This window comes from Ictidomys tridecemlineatus, chromosome 10 (genome assembly GCF_052094955.1).
Source record: "Ictidomys tridecemlineatus isolate mIctTri1 chromosome 10, mIctTri1.hap1, whole genome shotgun sequence".
Taxonomy (NCBI): Eukaryota; Metazoa; Chordata; class Mammalia; order Rodentia; family Sciuridae; genus Ictidomys; species Ictidomys tridecemlineatus.
Genome location: NC_135486.1, coordinates 15,562,929 through 15,582,529, shown reverse-complemented (window position 1 = coordinate 15,582,529; position 19,601 = coordinate 15,562,929). Strand labels below are relative to the sequence as shown.

The 19,601-nt window shown below is 41.1% G+C and overlaps 1 protein-coding gene across 5 annotated transcripts in view; it reads right to left on the bottom strand.

Annotated features, from left to right (window-relative positions):
* Positions 1–19,601, bottom strand: part of Rgl1 (ral guanine nucleotide dissociation stimulator like 1) — a 238,894-nt gene that overhangs the window by 33,100 nt on the left and 186,193 nt on the right. For all 5 annotated transcript variants that reach the window (XM_040277558.2, XM_040277560.2, XM_040277559.2 and 2 more), the window contains 4 exons: positions 9,937–10,121; positions 6,759–6,883; positions 5,079–5,294; positions 1,302–1,405 (listed from right to left, as the gene is read on the bottom strand). In XM_040277558.2, the coding sequence (XP_040133492.1) occupies positions 1,302–1,405; positions 5,079–5,294; positions 6,759–6,883; positions 9,937–10,121 (630 nt within the window). The remainder of the gene's footprint in view (positions 1–1,301; positions 1,406–5,078; positions 5,295–6,758; positions 6,884–9,936; positions 10,122–19,601) is intronic.

Here is a 19,601-nt window from a genome sequence, read left to right as displayed (position 1 = left end):
CAATCAACTAATCTTTCACACAGAGTCATCTTCATTAAATAATGAAGAAGAGAAAGAACCCAAGAAAAGAGTGGTAATCAAGAACTCTCCACTGGACTTTGAAATGCTTGCCTGTCTGCCCATCTGTCTCCTGATGATGGTGTTATAAACAACACTCTAGCTTTGGAGTCCAAGTTGTAATAGCTTCCACAGCTCTGTAGGGTGAAGCATTAAGATCATCAATTTTATTTTTCTCCTTTTATCAATCAAAGAACTATAAACAATGCCAGCTTCTCCCAAGTAGACTATCCCCTGAATGAAAACATGAGCTTATCAGTAAGTGTGAGTACCCTGGTACTATTTTCCAGCATAAATTTATAAAATTCTGTCTTGCTCATGGGGATCTCTTGCAAGTTTGAACGGTGTCAGTCCCCAAGGGCTTAATCAGCTCTGACTGAACTAATGAAACTGACCTGGGCCGTCCACTCTGAGACAAATCTACTACACTCCCAGGGCAGCTGGCTCCCGAGCCAGGGCTGCCCCTCCTGACCAACACTGACTATCCGGCTAGACTATAAAGCATTTACTCATTCTTCTCTGATATAGTGTGACAGGCCGATTAGTTCAAACTTGGGAAGATCTGAGTGTAGCTGACCTGGCTGGTACCCAAGACAGAACCCCCAGGCTCTAAGTCTGAAACCAGAATGGCCCACCCCCACCTTCCCGCCTTTACATAAAGTCCTCTGGTCTTCTAGTAAAGTTCTGGAAATAGAAGATGGTAAGAGTAAAATAATAAAGGAATTACACTGCCAATTGTTTCAAGGGCTGCACAAAGAAATGTGAAAGAAAAACAACAAAGAACATGGCCAGTTAATAACTTCCATTAGGTACCCAGGAAGGGTTTCTTCCTGAACATCAAGAACGAATGCCCTAACTGCACACGCTATCCCTCACATCCTGGAATAGCTCAGGGCTTTAGAACGAGGCTGAAAAATAACCAGAAGTCATGGCAAATTGCTGTAACTTCATCACTCTACAACCTGATCCCTAAAAATGCAGATAATAAGCACATCCTTCAAATCAGCCCCACAGCCAAGAATCTTGGCTTTGGCACACTTTGAGAATGAGTTTGATTCCCGCAGCAGCCCTGCCTCAAAACTCACTAATAATTATGAGTAAAATGCACGTTTCCTGGAACACACGGAGGAGTTCAAATATGAACCTCTCCTCGTATCATATGAGCTTGGAAGGTGAAGGCCCGTGGCACTCCTGCAGCAACTAATCACGCCAAAGAAAAGAAGAGCAGAGCCTTGGGGACTTACTTTGGGACAGCAGCCCAAGTCTTCTTCAACCGGTAGATGGAATTAGACTGCAATGCTGAAACGATGGCCCTCAAGGAGGAAAAATTCTTCAGGATTCTACATTCCTGTATGGGGAGTGATGGAGACATAAAGGCATTTAAATATCAATATTCCAGTGAGTTGGTGGTTTCCTGTTTTAGAGGTATCACAGCTGCTATGAATTCTTACCACTAAACAGGCAGCTGTATAAATACTGAACATCAAAAAGTGGCTCCTTCCTCCCACCCCAGTCACCGAAACACTTTATAGATTTTGGCACCGTATGCTTGTTTTTCTCCCTTTAATATATTTTTGCCTTGTTGTTACAATTTTATAGCTTCCAGCTTTCCCAGTAAAAACACAAATGGTGGTGGGCCTACAGAACTGTGCTAGAGAAAGCAACTTTTTCTTCTGCTGAAAGCACACATCCTCTGAAAACACATATGAAACACCACTGTAGCCTTTGGACCCATAGAGTGAACTGGCAGCAACCACTCGGAGTTCAGATGGTATCAAACATCTCATGAGCAACCCTTGTCCTGAGAGGTGTATATAACTTGGCAATAAAAATTCACCACGAGTTGAACTTTGGCTTTTATGCTCTTAGCCAAGGGGGAATATTTTTATACACATTCATTTGGTTTCAAATTGGCTTGTCCCACAGTCACAAACATTCAGAAACACCTTGGTACTTCAGCGCTTCCAAAATAACTTGGTCTTTTAAAATGAGATTCGTTTTGGCAGTGTTTTAAAACAAAACAGCAAAAGAACAGGGAACATTCTAGATGTCATTTTCTGGGTAAGGAGAAGAGCTGTCTGTTTAAGCAGCCATGAGGACCATGCAGATAACATCAGCAGCCGGTGAACTTGGAGTCAAGCCTGCTGAATGAACAGCAAGGACAGAAAAACAGCCTGGGACAGGGTCCCTGTTGTTGGTTGCCATGGGGAAGCTGGTGACATAGGGAGTGGGCCATACCTATGTCAAAGGAGATGCTTTAGATACAGGCACATGGGAGTGCAAGACGCCTGCCATTTTCTATGGAGTACGTTGTGTGCGTTTAGCTTTGTGCAGAACATATGGGACAAGAGGTCCCAGAGTGGTTGGGAGCACAATGCAAATCTCTTCAAGGATCAATTCATAAAAGACTGTGCATCCTGACTCTGAAGGATAAACAGCATTCTCTAATTTATCATGCCAAAACCTGGCTCCTAGAAACCATGCCAAACAGCCCTCAAACATTTTCTTTAGAGTAAATATTAATGTGTCTTATAAAAGTCATGCCCACCTATTTTAAATGCCTCAATATCTCCTACCTTACAGAAAGAAAGAGAGAAAAAGAGAGACAGCAAGCAAACAAGCTAGCTAGCTCTAAATTGCAGTATGGAAACCAATCCAGTGAGAGCACAGTTCAACAAAGGTTCAGAACCCAAAAGTTACGTTCTAAAAATCAGGAAACTTGCAATAAATAAAGGAACGCAGGCACAGAAACATCAGGCAAATTGTAATAAGCATATGGAACATATTATTTCCAAAGAGGTTAAAATGAAGGGTTTAAAGTAGTACAAAAGGCATCTGGTCCCATTTCTAGAAAAGGAGGCATTTTCAGAAGACAAGACATGGAAGTAAAACTGCAGCATTAAAGACCAGTCCAAGACAATACTCAGATTAGGTCAGAAATATTTTCTGCATGTAAAATTATTATCATTTTCTCAAACATCTTTTCAGTAGAAATCAACTGTGACAAATGCAGGAAAAGTAAAATAAATCTTGGCAGGAAACTGCCTGCGAGTTTCATTATTTCATTAAGTTAAGCTACACAATTTCAAGATACAACATACTCAATGCTAGAAAAATGTATCATCAAAGGTAAGGAAGGAATCTTGACTCTTTTTCCTATGCTATGAGACCTGGGATATAATTCAAATTTTCAAACTGCATTTCTTATTATCATACAAATGCACAACTTACATTTAACTTAGACCAAAAGGCATTATTTGATCCAAACTATGCCATACACATAGAAGCTACATTTTTGCTCTAGACTTTCTAATTGGTTGAAGGTTGTGGGTAAATATGCCATTGGCTTTTTTTTTTTTTTTTTTTTGTACCGGGGATTAAACCCAGGGGCACTCAATCATTGAGCCACATCCCCAGCCCTATTTTGTATTTTACTTAGAGACAGGGTCCCCTGAGTTGCTTAGCACCTTGCCATTGCTAAGGCTGACTTTGAACTTGGGATCCTCATGCCTCAGCCTCCCGAGCTGCTGGGATATTACAGGCATATGCTACCCCACCCAGTTGTCCATTGGCTTTTGAGACATGTAGAGCACTATAAATACTGTGGCATTTATGACAAAAAAAAAATTTCCTTATCATTTGAAGAAAGAGAAATTCCATGCTAATATCATATTCCATCAGAACAACATCTTTTGCAGTTGTCTGCTGAGAAATAAGCTCAATTTTGAATACGAGAAATTTAAGTTGCAACTTATATGTTTTTTATTCACTTTTTTCATATGCTAAAAAGTCTGTAATAGTAAACCACCTAAAGACTCAAAACAAGGCCAAGTCTCTGGCACAATTATGTCCTTGCTTTTTAATCAAGAACAACAAAAAAGAATGTTAAAGACTTAGGCTTTATGGCCCATAGACAGGGGCTTAATGAAAAATATATCCAAAGAGATATAAACAAAATGTGTTTTGGTTGAGGGTTGACCCATAGAGTCCAGAATACAAACTTTAGGGTATCTACATAAAAATTAATTTTTCAAAATCATTTTTTTGCTTATGTGATTTCTTCAGTCTAGAAAAAAATTAAAAATCTTTAAATACCCAAAATCCTATTATTCAAAGCTAAATTCAAACATCATACCTCATCCATGAAGCCCTCCTTCAACACCCTAATCTGGAGGGATTTCTCCTCCTCCACGTTAACAGCTCTTAGATGGCTGAATCCTCTACTGCCCGGGCTGAGGTGAATTCCAGTAAGCCCTCGCCCCCATAGCACTAAATCACTTATATTCTATCCTGTTGTGTCCCTAAAGTACATAGTATTGTAGCATATACATAGTAAGAGCTCACAAAGTATATGGGCAACTAAATTCAGTCGTTTTCTCAGTCATAACACAAGAGGCTGATGAGTGAAGGTCACGTAGCACGTAAGCAGTTGACCCAAGAGCTTGGACTCTGACACTCAGCAGGATACAGTTCAGGCCTAGGAATATTCTGCTCCCTTCCAACTTGAGGTTGAAGTTGAAAGGGCTTCAGGTAGGCCCCAGACTGTGAGTTGTGTATAAAGGTCTCAGTCCTTCAGGAAAGAGATTCAGGATTGTGAGGAGGCAACAGCTCTTCAAATCTACAGAACAGGCAACACTTTCAGGTACTGGGATGAAGACTGATCTGTTTAACAGAAACTAGGGGTTATATCAACCAAACACAGTGCAGAGACCCAGAGATACTCAGACTGTGGTGCATAGAAAGGAAGAAGCAGACAGAATGTCTTGCCCCAGAGAAGCAGCACTGTGGGGTCAGGAGTAGAAACAAGAAAGTAGGAGACCAACTGATTATTTCAAGAGGGAAAATAAAATCAGCCCCCAAGGTAAGAAGAAACATTTTCTTACTTTGGAATAGCAACAGTAACAATGGAAACCCAATGAACCTTAACGTACAGGCAGTGACATGGCTAAACCATCTGGACAAAGCCATAGAAGAGTGTCCAGTGTGTACCACACAAAGAATATTTTTAATAAAACAATTACATGAGCAATGTTAATCCACTTCTCGATGATTTTGGCTCTCTGCTGGGTTTTGAGTTCTTTGCCCCCAAGGATGGTGCTGACAACACATTTGGTGAGGGTATTAAACTGAGAGATGGTAGCACGGATCGTAGGAGCCAAATGTTTGTTTTCCTTCTTATCCCTTTGAGACCAAATGCAGCCCAGGCAGTGGTGAGGCACTACTCTCTTGAATAGTTGCTGGAACAAAAGAGGGACTGACATTAAGGACAGCAGAGGCATTTCATACAGCAAAGCACAACATCACCTGAGTCATCTGTAAATTGGTATTCCTGGGCGGACAAATAAAATAAAATTTTTCTACTTGAATTGCCTCATGGTGTCCATTTTAATAGACAAAAGTAAATAATTAATATATGTAATGAGTCAGAAAAGTCTACATGATCTTTTTAAATCTGCTCAAGTGAGCAAATAGAACACAATGATCAAAAGATAATTTAAAACACCAAAAACATTTTGACTTATCTGTCTTACAAGGAAAGTCAAGTAAGATCTATGCTACTGATCAAAAAAAAAAAAAAAAAAAAAAAAAAAAAAAAAAAAAAGTGGTTCAGGTTATTTTAACCTCAAAATCCTAACCATGGTGTATTCTGGGCACTCTGATCATGAACTGTCTACAATGCTCACTGAACATCTGAACCTGAAAATTGATCCACAGAAGTACAGCATGTGCCATATCTGTCAATGTCACCATTTCAAATTCTTTAAAATAAAGAAATTAAGAATTTTCTCTGTTTTAATAGGGAAAACCATTTAACATTACACAGTGAAAGGAAGAAAGAGAAATGGAAAGCCTAGTTTTCAGGCCTTTTCCTGAAAGTAATAAACAAGATGATGAAGTTTTCCATTTTTTCCTGCTATCAGTTGTGCAAACAAAAAAAAATTTTGTTGAACAAATCAGATTCTTATTTGTGCAACAATTCAATATAAAATGTTTAGAAGTTTGCATGAGAGAGCGAACACCAGAATTTACTTATTATAGACTGATTTACCTCTGATACCTTATTTGCATGTTCATTAAATGGAAACTTTTTGCCAATTTATATATTATCTTCTCAAAAGTAAGTACAGAAGAGCTAAAACCATTGTGATAATTCCTAATAGTCCCCTTTTCTTTAACTGGTATTTACCAGCTAATACTGAGCTCTGAAATGTAACTGACGTAAGCAAATGTGTAGCAAAAATATTCAAGCTTCAAAAGTACAGGAAGCACACGTGGAAATGAGCTGCCAGATATGGTCACATGTGGATTCAATGAATTTATTTTATCCTAACTTGTACTTTGACCCCTTTACAATCCTCCAAATAAACAGTTCAGCTCTTGAAATATTTATGAGTCTAAAGGGAGAGAAATACCCATGGATTGGGTAGATTATGTTTCATTAGGATTAGAATTCTTATTTCCCTCTGTGACTTGACCTCCAAGTAAAATGCACCCTCAAACAGGATTGCAAGAAGAGCCCAGGTTTGAATTATTCAAACGATTGATTCAAGTCACATTTTAACTCTGCATATACAGGCACAGCCTCTCAAGGATTCAAAGTCTTCAACCGCTTTATCCTTAAGGACTGTCCAGGCTACCAGTACTGTCCCTGTCCCATATTTTAAGTGGAAGCACATCTGAGACACACAGAGAGGACGTACTGCATCCATGTAGGTCAGCTGCTCCGCCACGAGATCTTCTGAGAAGCCCGTGAATTCTGCTGACCCTCCTCCCTCCAGTTCCTCTTCCTCTTCCAAGCTGAAGGAGATGATGTTGGGAAGCCCATCTGTTCACATATGGGGGGAAAATCAGTAATGGGTGCCACTGGATATGACTTTGCTTATAGAGTCAAACTGGACTTCTTTCATTTAGGAAAAAGAGGGTTAGGCCTTCAAAAAAATTAGGGTAAGTCTGTTCTGAAAATCCATAGGGAGAGGAGAGTTAGCACAAAAAATCTGAGCAAAATGGAACAAACTCTGCTTGTTCTCTGATTCTTTATCAAGTTCAGAGGCCTCATGGTGTCACTATAACAAATCATTCCTAGGCCAGGATACATAGAATCTGGAGAAGCAAAGCTGGGCCCGTATTCAGAGGGAAACTTCATCTCAGGCTCCACAAACTTCTTGATCAACTCCAGCACTGATCCAGCAAGTTCCTTCACCAGTTATGCAAATCTTGGTTCTTAGGACACTTAGAAGCAGATCCCTTTAGGACTGGGACAGGAAGGAAGACCAGGCTTTGGGAGTAGGATGGCCCAGTTGGGTGTCAGAAATGCTCATGAAGCCTGAGGAATTCAGTATTCTCAAAATGTTCGTAGCTGCTATCAGCTTCCACCCAAAGCTAAGTGTACATGAAACACAACAGACTTACCCTAAATTCCCCTGAGCCTTATTATAGATAAGACCATCAGTTAGCAAATTACATAGCGCACAGCCTGAAGAAGAGAGAGAAAATCACTACTCAAGGCTCCAAATAAACTGAAGAGCTTAGGACCTGAAATAGGACGTCAGTCTCCCTCAGAAAGATGGGAACCAGATGAAGTTTGACTTGCATCCCAGCCTCCCTTCCCTGGGACCTTTCTCCAGGGAAAGGAGTTGTTTCCCAGCCTCATTCCCCTTCACACTCTTCACTCTCCTTTCTGTTTAACCTGCTTTTGTTTTGTTTTTTGGGGGGGAAAAAAAAATCTAGAAAATCTAGTTGCATCTAGTTGCATTTGGTTATATCTTAGCAGAAATTTAGATATTTAAATTAGGGTTACTCCTCTTCCCAGATTATATATTTTAAGCCATTTCTCTTTTTTTATACAATGAATGGCTATTTTAGACATCTTGGATCAAGCTGGTATGGCTTTTTCTGTTTTCTAGGAGAAAAGGGGTGCTGACAGTAGATCCTACGCCCTTTCCTTGTCAGGGTACCATAGGGTATCTGCCCACTCTAATGGCAGGGATGTGACTTAAGAATTGGTCCCAGACTCTAGAGTTGAAGGTCCTGATAGAAATGGTGTTGAAATATAACTAGAAAAAGTTGCAGGAATCACTGTCTACCCCTGGAGTCTGAGACACAAACAAGGTACAAGCTAGAGGAGCTAAGATACCTCGATATATCACTTTTCCTGCCTACAACTCTAATACTCTCTCATTAAGTGGAGAAATAAGAAATTTGGGATCTCAACCAAAGGTTCAAAAGGTATCTCATTCCTCTTGACAACTACTATATAAATATATCCAAATATATGTAAAGCAATGCAGAGGCTGGCCCACATTAGCTAAGAAGTCTATGTGCTGAGGCTGGACCTTCTTCTCATCATTCATTCAACAAACACTTGCCACAATCTGGTGCATCTAGAATGTCCTCATACATACCATTCTATGGTTCCTTCTCTCTGGGCCTAGTTCATCCTACACTGTTGCAGCTTCCCTCTCTCTTCCAGAGGTGTGTAAAAACTAACACATAATATTACTTTTGAAAAACACAGGAAAGCTTGTAGCTTTTGCCAGCATGACAGTGGATAAATCAAGCATATGGGAGCCAAGCTCCTAAAACGGCTTTTCGGTAGTGACTCCTCTACTTAATAAAAAGAGTTCAGAGCCTTCTTGATTAAAATTTCCCAAACTTAGAAAAAGATTCATTTTGGGGGATTGCCTGAAAGCTTTTGTGACTGCTTGCAGTCTCCCTCTCCCCTGCCTCGGCCTGCCAAATGAGCTCTGTCTTCCAGTCCCTGGGCTGGAGACAAGGAACGACTGGTCCCACTGGTTCCCCAATTAGGCGTGGAGCCAGGGGCAGCCCCGATGGGGGGCTGGGCTCCAACACAGCATTTTCCACTCAGCACAAAGCGGGGTGGGGAGGCCCTGAAGGGAGCTAGGTTGCAGCTGGAGGAGCCCCTGGTATTCAGGCATTCCCGGCAGATGAAGTCATCGGAGATAGAGAGCCTTTGGCAGCTGGCTTCTAATGATGCAACTGCATTCCCCCTTGCTGGTCCTGGACATAAAAACTTCATCAGGTACCGTGTGGAATTTAAGGTTACTGTACTTTCCCTGGAGCTGAAGCTGCTTCCCTCACCTGTGATGAGGACCCACTTCCTTTCCCTCACTGAAGAAATTGGGCTCCTGTCAGAAGCTCCACATGGGTCAGCCACCATAGCAACCGTTACCCAGCACCCAGAGGGAGGGATAAAACATCACCTTGAAGCCTGTTCCAACCTCTTACTTAATTTCTTCAAAGCCTAATAGTTCTAAGCACCCCATAACCTGCAGAAGTGGCTCTTCCTTGTCCTTGGAAATTGGAGGTTAATTCCTCCAATAGGAATAAACACCCTCAGAAACTTCCACTGATGTAGCCATTAGAGATGTTAAGCGACAGTCATCTGCACATCAGGGGACACAATAGGGTAACACACTTTTTAAATAGAAGGAGAAACACCTTCTCTAGCTTTTGTGGCAGCAGGAGGGTACTGGATTTAATCCCTTGCCTGCTGGATAGTAGTTATCTGTGATCAGTTTACATTTGATAGAAGGATCCAGCAGGCAGATAACAAAAAGCATATTCCATTTCAGCATGGCACACACTGGCAAGGGAAGACAAAGAATCTTCAAGGAAACTCTCTTCTTGGTCATGGAAAAACCCTAGGAAATTAATTTCTCTGAGCCAGTTTATTCTATGAAATATGGAGCCAGACTTGGTGGTATTGAGAATCCCTCCCCCCCCCCTTTTTTTTTTTTGCTCTAGACCTTAAAGACTCTGTAAGAGCTCTTCAGTAATTTGATGTCCCCCACCAACTTCCCAGCAGCTTGTCCTTCAGGGTCACAGAGCTTCCCACTCGGCCAGTCAGCATGTACTCACTGTCAGTTTCCACATCTTGCTTCTGAAACTGCTCAAGAAGATTTTGTGCTCTTCTCTCGGGGTCAGAGCCTGGCATCATCCGTTTGAGATAATCCAGCAGTTTCTTTAAGCAAGGGAAGAGGGGGGGCTCTCGGAAATCTTCAGCACATTGGTCAAGCCAGGCCCTCAGGATGGAAGCAATTGCACTGAGAAAGAGAAATGGAGAATCACACTTATCCACTTGCCTGTAGGGACTCTAAGCAAGCCCTGGACATCAGTCCTATTCCTGGTGTGCCCCAGGGAAACTTGGGCTGGTGGTCAACAGGTAACTAGCCCACAAGTTCCAAAACCATCAGTGAACTTGAAGCATTTGAAAACAAGTTAACTATTCTTTATTATTTTAAGTAGTGGCTGAAGGAGAGGAGGAGGGGAGACCAAAAGGTTAAAAAAGAGAAAAAGAAAAAGAAACCTAAATTTTGGGAAAACCCATCCAGGACAGAAAAGGACATGCAGATTTAGTGAGTTCTGAGGGCAACTTCAAAGCAATCTTCACACAATGGCATTATATAGTTTCCAGTTCTGGACTTGCTCAAATCAAAGACCACAAAATATACTATACTAATATTTTAGGAGATAACTCACTATCACCAGGCCAGAAATCCTGATGAAAGGAAGTGTCTAGGCTTGGAAAAGATAAAAAATGTCCTCATAAAATTATTCTCATATTCTTCAAATGACAGAGGAGAGATGTTTCAAGTGGGAGGAATAGTGAGGCAGAGAGGTAGATCTCTGGAAGATAAAGAAGAAAACCTTGGTAAGCAAAACCACTGTGAAGGTGACTTCCTCTCAGGGCAGGGCAAGGGTCATACGCAGGGTTCACTGAGGGTAAAACATGGTTCCAGAGTGCAAAGAATCAGGCTCACTGTGTGTGCAGATTCTTACAGACATGTTGCTGATAACCCCAGGGTGCTGTCTTTAGGTCTGGGGAATCCCCTCACTCTAGGGAAGAGACAGATGAATGACAAAAAAGATAAAATGGAAGCCAGGAGCAATGGCACATACCTACAATCTCAGCTACTTGCAAGACTAGGGCAGGAGTATCACAAGTTTGAGGCAGCCTGGGCACCTGAGCAAGACCCTTTCTCAAAGTAAAAAAATAAAAAAGGAGGTGGGCGTGGTGGTACAGGCCAGTAATCCCAGCAGCTTGGGAGGCTGAGACAGAAGGATCACAAGGTCAAAGCCAACCTCAACAACTTAGCAAGGCCCTAAGCAACTCAGTGAGATACTGTCTCTAAATAAAATACAAAGAAAGGGCTGGGGATGTGTCTCAATGGTTAAGTACCTCTGAGTTCAATCTCCTGTACCAAAAAATAAAAAATAAAAAGGGCTGAGGATGAAACTCAGCCCCTTAAAATGATAAAATTTTAAAAGATAAAATGTTTTGCATGCCATTCTTCTATGCTTCATATTCAAAGAAAAACTCAGGCATTTGCTGTGTGGTGTCGCACAAAGAAGAACGGACACTGCCTAACAACCACCACCCACATTCAGGGAGTATTCATTGGTGAGGATTAGAGAAAATGTCAGGGACTATAAATTAACCTGTGCATGTTTAATTGACAGAGATACAACACGTGGGTCTTAGCCAAAGACCTAACAGAACTTTTTCAGCCAAAATTATTTTTTAGCAAATTTTAAAATCATCAGCATCATCATCAAACTGAATTTCAAACAAATTGTTTATTTAACTAACAAACTATGACTTGATTGAAGCTTATTATTACAGGTGTGTGAAACTGCAGGCTAGCTGGGCCTTCACAGGTGTATCCAACTTTCATGTCTCAATTTCAGAGTAGAGAACTGGATTAGAATCAAAGCATAAATAGGACTAAAGTCCACTGAACACTTAAATTTTTGAATTGAAGTCCAAGTAGGAAGAGAATTAAAGTGCTGTTTTCCCTACTGTGTACATCCCTGTTTCACTAATGTGGACTATAAGGCACTTGGAATTAAGATATCAGATTATCTACATCCAAAACAGATGGTATAAAACTATCAAATGAAAGGTACAGAAATAATCTAACAGTCTAAATATTTAGTCCAGATTAAATAAAAGTATAAACAAAAATTTTATTTTCTTCCAGGAAACTGGAAGAAAGCAATCTGGGATCTAGGTTTAATTGAAAATATGAGTAAAATGAAATCAATGGATTTATATTTTGAAGGCCTCACATTGTATTAATTATTTCTTCTTTCTTCACAAAAATCAAGTATCATGAATTAAAGAAAAAAATGACAAAGCACCATTCTCATACTTCCTTTTTTATAAGGAATAGTTTTCCTTTCTATCTAATAAGCAGTGAGCCCGGAACTCTGACGGGCACGTAGGTGGAGTGACAGACTAGAACACTGGGAAACCTGACATTTGAATACATCAAGTCAATCCTTACAGAACTCTGTTGTGCTTCTCAAAAAAAGGATGAATTTATCTAATTGCCACTACTCCCATGCTATTTCAGTGTCTTCCAATGACACTGGTGGAAACAGATGAGGAGAGGTGGTAATTCACTCCACATGTAAAAGTGAAAAAGGGCATTGGTCTAATGATGAGACAGCCCAGTGACCCCTCAGAACTTCACAACTTAAAAGAACTTCCATACAGAAAGTCATATTATAGCAAGATCAATGATACTCATATATCATTGGCTCCTTACCTGTCACACTGGCTAATTTTAAAATTACTAAATTCATTATTCATTGCAAAAATAATAAATGTTACAAATATATATAAACTAAAAAAGCAAAATATCTATTCTCCCACTTCATTCCAATCCCATTCCCATGACCCATAAGTTTGTAGTATATCCTTCTAGAATTTTCTGTGAGTATGTACACATATTTAAATACATGTAATATGTAAGTCCACGGAGCAGTACCATGTGGACCAACTCTCCATTCACCACCTCTAGACAGAGTTTAATGTTTTATGGTTGCACAGTAGTCCATGCACGGAGGCTCCATAACTAATTCAAGTATTCTTCCACTGACAGGTAGATTACTTCAGTCATTTCCAATTTCTCATGATTACAGTCATAAAACAATGCCCTTACTTCTCCCTGGGCACGAGTGTGAGAGGTTCCACATAATGGGGCCCATGGAGAGCAGCAGCCCCGAGGCCTGAGGGAGTACTGAGAGGAGGCTTGGTCTGGATCACACTTGTCCTGAGGTGCACATTCTGTCCTCCTCAGTCTGTAACCAGCTCTGGGAATCTACTCATTTTGCCCTTTGTGGCAGCGACCTTCCCACAGCTCAGCCTAAAAGACTCTGAAAGTTCACTGCAAAACAGACACTGAGCTTGCCAGAAGAGCATTTTCACACAAAAGAGGAATAAACGGAAGGAGGAAGAAGAAGCAGAGTGAGGGAAAGACGCAAACCGCACAATAAAATGCGAGGCAGCCCCCTGCCCTCCGAGCCAGCAGTGTTTACCAGCATGCCAGGGAGGGAGGCTTTCTGGAAAGGCCTGGACCCCTGCCCGAAGCTCACAGTAGCTTTATGTTTGCCAATCCTGGGAAGAAACTTTCCGTTCTTGATAGACTAAGAAGTGGATACAAATGTGAACTTTTAAGATTCCAAAAGGAAAACATCACAGTCACAACACAATTACTGGACCCTGTTACCCTGCTGGCTCCACTTCTAACAGCTAAGTCACACACTAACCAGAACCGAGTGGAACAATGTTGAAGTCACAAATCTTCAGGACAGGTGTGACTGTCAGACCAGAGAAGTCACACAAGAAGGGAGACTGGAGAAGGAAGCCTGACTTCTCCCAGGAAGGGCCTCCTGGGAACTGTGGCTTCCAGTGGGTCAGTCAGCTCCACCCCTATGTGGAGAGGACTCGGAAATGCCTGCCTTCATCCACCGACACTGCAGCTGAGATCTCAAATGACATACTGTCACTGAAGGACATTTTGAGACACCTGAGACAGACATGATTGTTAACAGTCTTATAACTACTTGTCAAAAGTCACAGAAGGGAGGACTGGGTAAATGGCTCAGTGAAATCAATCAACAGTCAAGAGAAACAACTCAAAGCATTGGCCACCTGTCACAGAAAGAATGACACAGTGCAAACTATGCCACAAAACGTGTGGCTCCAAGCCGCTGGAGGAAAGTAACTAATGTGAACAACTACCCACGAGGGTGCAAACACACACACCAGCTGATGCTCTCTGGAACAGATCAATTCAAAGACATCAGATTATAGCATTGAATTCAAGAGACGATTTCTGAATGACTTGCGAAGACTAAGAAGTAACTTCTGACAGAAAACGGAAAGCTGAAGATTGTGACGTAAACTCAGTAAGGAGAAAAGTCCGTAGGTGACCTCCTTTCCCAGAGTAATCTCTGGTGGGTTAGAGCCAACTCTTCAGTCCCGAGAAGAGGTGTAAATCTGACTAAACACATGAGGAAGGTGGCCAGGGGCAGCAGGACAGCCGCGGGGACACCAGGACGTGTCCCACCTCAGGCAGTCTTGGCAACATAGCAACTCTTCCAACCTGCTGCCACGTCCCATGGGGAAAGGAAGGCAGGCTCCGGCGTCAGTAGGGGAACTCACTCATGGGGCTTCTAAGGCTTTTCCTTCCAGGAAGCAGATTCCTGGGAAGAATTAATTCACTGATGAGGCCAATCATTATTGGCTGCCCTTTATTATTTATGTGACAGTAGGGGAGTCCAGGATCCCATGGAAGCTTTTAACTTCAGAGGGAGCTAAGTTGGCTTCTGCGAGGGCCTCCCTGAGGAAATGATGTTCAAGTTGAGATCTTAAGGCTAAGGAAGAGTCAGTGGGGCAAAGACGAAGCCCACAACAACACAAGCAAAGGTCCAGAGGTGAGAGATCAAAACACAGAGCTTTAAAGACCTGTTTGCAGAAGAACAGGGAGGGGAAGGAGGCAGCACAGTGAGGTGCATTATGCTTGTAGATTTGTAGCCAACCAGAAATCAGCCTTCATACACCTGCTAGATGTCTTGGCTGAGAGGGACAGGGGGACAGAATAAAACTTCCAGGCCCTTGGGGCCCTGAAGGCATACAACGCAGAGCAAGAGGGCCTGGGTGAGCACTGAAGTATGGTTATGCTCAAACCACAGATTCTAATAAATGCAGAGATTTCGGGCAAATGTATTAAATCACACAAAAATTCCACAGGTGGTAAACCCTCTAGAATTGGTAAAATGTTTAATGACTTTTTTTTAAGGTATAAAATCATCTCTCCCATAAAGTATCATCTCCAAGTGAAGCAATAGAATAACCATGAAAAAAGAACTCTGTCTACTTGGAGCTCTTTTTCCTCCCCCAAAATCTATTTGAGAAAATAATTTCTTGTACTTCACCAGCAGCAAAAGAGTAACCTTTTTAGAAAAGCAGCAAATGTTTTTCTACTTTAGGACATTCTCTCCAAACGCCATCTCCTCATGCAGATCATGAAGAGGTAAGATCTGTGTGGAGGGTGCCTGTCAAGCATGCGGCTGTGGCCTCTGCCAGGCTGAGGGTGGGATCCAATGTACTTTCCCTGCAGGGGTGGAGGCTAACTCAGCCTTGACGCTGACTCTCAGCTGGACTCTCCACTTCTCCTAGTCACAGAACAGTTTTTGTTTCAGGGAAGGTTGCCAGTAGACACTGCTCTGAGACCTCCAGCTAGATGGCTTTCCTGACAAAAGATGATACAGAGCTTTTTGTTTTTGAAATAATAGAAACATTATTAATATTATCTGGACTTATCAAGGTCAACTTGCAATGCCCTCTTACACTTTCCATTGTCACGGTTCTCCATTAGTGGTAAGGAGGGATTAGAATACTGGGAGGTAGGACCCGGCAATAAATGCAAACAAAGCCAGAGTCAGATATAAGCACTACTTAAAGGTAAGGTTAGGGCAGTGGCCCTGGGACAGGTAAAGAAGAGAAAAAGCTCCACAGCAAGGAGGAGTGAGAAAACGATTCTTAGATGCATAAAAGTGCTGAGTAAATGTGGGTGGACAGGGCCAACAGTAAGACGAGATGAGCCTGAAACTAATTACCCAAAGTCAAGGTTACTTACACATCTGTCTCTCATTCCCAAACTAAGTACGTAAGAGAAATATTTTCATTTTTATCAGAGGGGAAGAAGTAGAGGCTTGTAGTATAGAAGTGAAGAACTGGATTAAACCTAAATTCTTTCATTTATTCACTGTATGACCCTGGACATGTTTCTAACCTCCCAAGTTCCTCGTCTGTAAAATGGAAATAATAATAGGGTCATTATGAGAATTAAAAAGTATATACAGCACTTATCACAGACATTATTCTTAATATGCAGTCAATAATTTCTAGCTATTACTAGGGGAAAAAAACACTGTCACACACCAAAATTATGTTTTAGGGTCCTCAGTAACTCAGTCTCCAGTTCCCCACAGGCTGACAAGGAATTTTTCACATTATAAATAGGCCTCTATTAAAAACAAACTGCCGAGGCCTTCTACGGTTTTCAGCATCAGAATGGAGTTTCCGCTGCAGTATCAGATGCTACAAGGCCCTGAGCACAGGAAGCTGCACTGGGCCTGACTGATTTGGTCTTCCTTCTTCTTTCCTCACATCCTTCAACTCATCTCCTTCCCCAGGAAACAAGTCTAACTTCCACATTTCAAAACAGCTGTGTGGGGGACCTTGCTCGTGTGTTCATTCCAATCCAAAGCACCAATCAGGCTCGACAGCCTGGATTAAAGGAAACACCGTTAAGTTAAAAGGTCTCAGAATACTAAACAATCTAAAATGTCAGTCACAATAGTGATACCACAATCCATTCTCCTGGTACCTCTGTGGCCTTATTACCATGATGTAGGAAAATGTGGGGGATCCCCAATATGTTCTTTCTTAAATAAAAAATCTGAGAACAAAAGACCAGGGTGGAAAGCCCAGGTCCTGCAGTGAGCTAGACCTGAGTCCAGCCCAGTCACTTGCTGAGCTTCTTGATCTAAGTGGAATCACACAACAGTGAGGGCAATATTTCCGCATATTTGTGATGGTAAAAAAAATCAAAAGTGCCTAGCAGAGCACCGAACATGGGGTAGGTGGGCACACCACAAACTGCAGCAGCGGGCAGTAAGGGAACAGTGATATCATTTTCATTGTCTAATAAGGAGGAAAAACCCTCATGTGACTTATTTTTCTTTCTTTTTTTTTAAAGAACCATTGATTATTGATGTTTACTCTTCCTCAATTATCAGATCATCGATTTCTGCCCAGAAGCTTTCTACCCACACCTCTTAAAAGCACAATTTTAATGACTTCAAAACTAGTTTTAAATTTTCTTTGCCCTGTATGGAAATTTTTAAAATATGAGGAATAAATTTAATAAAATCACATTATATGCATATATAAATATACCACAAGAAATTCCACCTTTATGTATATGTAGGGCACTAATCAAAAATAAATAAACAGGGCTGGGGATATAGCTCAGTTGGTAGAGTGCTTTCTTTGCATGCACAAAGCTCTGGGTTCAATCCCCAGCACAATAAATAAATAAATGAAGGAAGGAAGGAAGATCAGTAAAGGAAGGAGAATAGGAGGAGGCTGGAGGGGAGGGAAAGGGGGAAACAGGGTCTGACATGGAGTGAATCAAATTCCATGCATGTATGATTTTGTCAAAATGAACCCAACTATAATGCTCTATTAGGAAAAAATGCCAGACTCTTTTATATGGCCTATTATTTCTCCATATCTCCTTTGGATTTACTTCTACTTTAAAAAAAAAAACAAACTTACACATTAATTCTTTTAGATTTGGAGTTTAAAATCTCATTTTTTATCTGTTCTTTTGTCCCTGCTTCTTTTTCCCATTTTTGTCACAATAACTCCAATTAGTCTCAATGGCCTTCTTGGGGTATTTGAATTTTCTGGAATGAATATTGATTGCTAACTCTCCATGAAGAGTTTTCAACACTTTCCACTGTCAAGTTACAGGCATTAAGAATAGCAGCCCACCTTCTTTAACTCATCTCCCTTTCTTTAAAGAGTATCCAATGTCTTGGATTACTACTATTTACATGTCCTTTACCAGTGACTGAAACCTGGTGTCACTATTTACAATTTCTGGGAAAAGACTGAAAGAATGATATTTGTACCATGTGAAGTTATGGGAATAAAAACAATTCCAGCAATATGAAGCACTGCTCTGGTGAAAAGTCTGAGAAAACAAAACCTGGCATTCCAAAAGGGAAGTGATGAGATTCAATTAAAGAAAAGGAAACCGAAGCGATTTCAACATTATAATAGTCATTAAAGGGAAGAAGTGAAGCGTCATTTCCTGAGGAGTTCCAAACCTTTCTTTAAATAAAAGTTGTATGTGTTTGAGAGTGTATATGTACACACCTATTATAATCTCTTACATTTCTTTTTTTTTTCTTTTGATACTGGGGTTTGAACCCCAGGGCACTCAATCACTGAGCCACACCCCCAGTCTATTTTGTATTTTATTTAGAGACAGGGTCTCACTGAGTTGCTCAGCGCCTCACCATTGCTGAGGCTGGCTTTGAACTTGTGATCCTCCTGTCTCAGCCTCTCAAGCCATGGGATTTCATGCAAGCACTACCGCTTTTGGCTGATCTCATACATTCCTGAGGATGAAGAGTAATGATATAAAAGCCCCATGTGGTTACTATTCCTTCTTTTCATTCTCTTTACTTCTGAATTCAATGACTGTTAATAAATTTGTTCTAAAAAAAGTTTCCTTTGTCTATCTCATTCAATGTGTATTATTCTTAGAATAAATTTTTTTAGAATTTTTTTTAGTTGTAGGTGGACACAATACCTTTATCTTATTATATGGTGCTGAGGATCGAACCCAGGGCCTCACACATGCGAGACGAGCACTCTACCACTGAGCCCCAGCCCCAGCCCCTCTTAGAATAAATATTATTATTTTATTTTTATCATGTGCAAATGTCAGCAGGAGGATGAAAAGGACACACAGGTGGAAGGGACATGAGCAGAGAGATTTTCTTCTGTCATAGGAAGTGGATTTCCTGATTCCTGAATAGTGGCCAGCTTAGGGGCACTAGAGAAAACATGGAAGAACCTATTATATACTTCAGTCTCACCCTAACAACAGAAGTAACTGGGTGGCAAAGAGTTCAACATCTGGAACCCTTGGAAGCTGCATACTTTGCAAGTGAAGACATTCTTGTTTTAGAAGCCCCCAGTACTGTACAAAGCCTGAAATGGGCAGACTCAGGACTGGAATCACAAACACTTGTATGTAGGAGTCAACTCTGCCCAACCTGACAGTTTGCTCTGTATGAGGAACACAGTCAGTTGTGGCCCAAGACACCAGAAACCGATCTTTCTTCTCAACCACTTCAACTGTATCTCCACACTTTTTACTTCTTTAAAGGTTTTTTTAAAAAAATCCTTTGATGGGTTGATTAGATCCACACTTAAAAACACAGGAAAGACTGGTAACTTGGAAGTTTATATAAAATGGAAGGGTCACTATATGATTCACCACAAAAACTAAAAAACCAAACAATGTTTGGGTATTTTTCTGTTCATGGTCAAAGCAAACAGTGAGTCCTTGTCCCTGCTTCCACCTCTACCAGGGCTGCAAACCAAAGGCAACCACCCCAGAGCAGGATGTTTACTTCTTAGAGTCTCA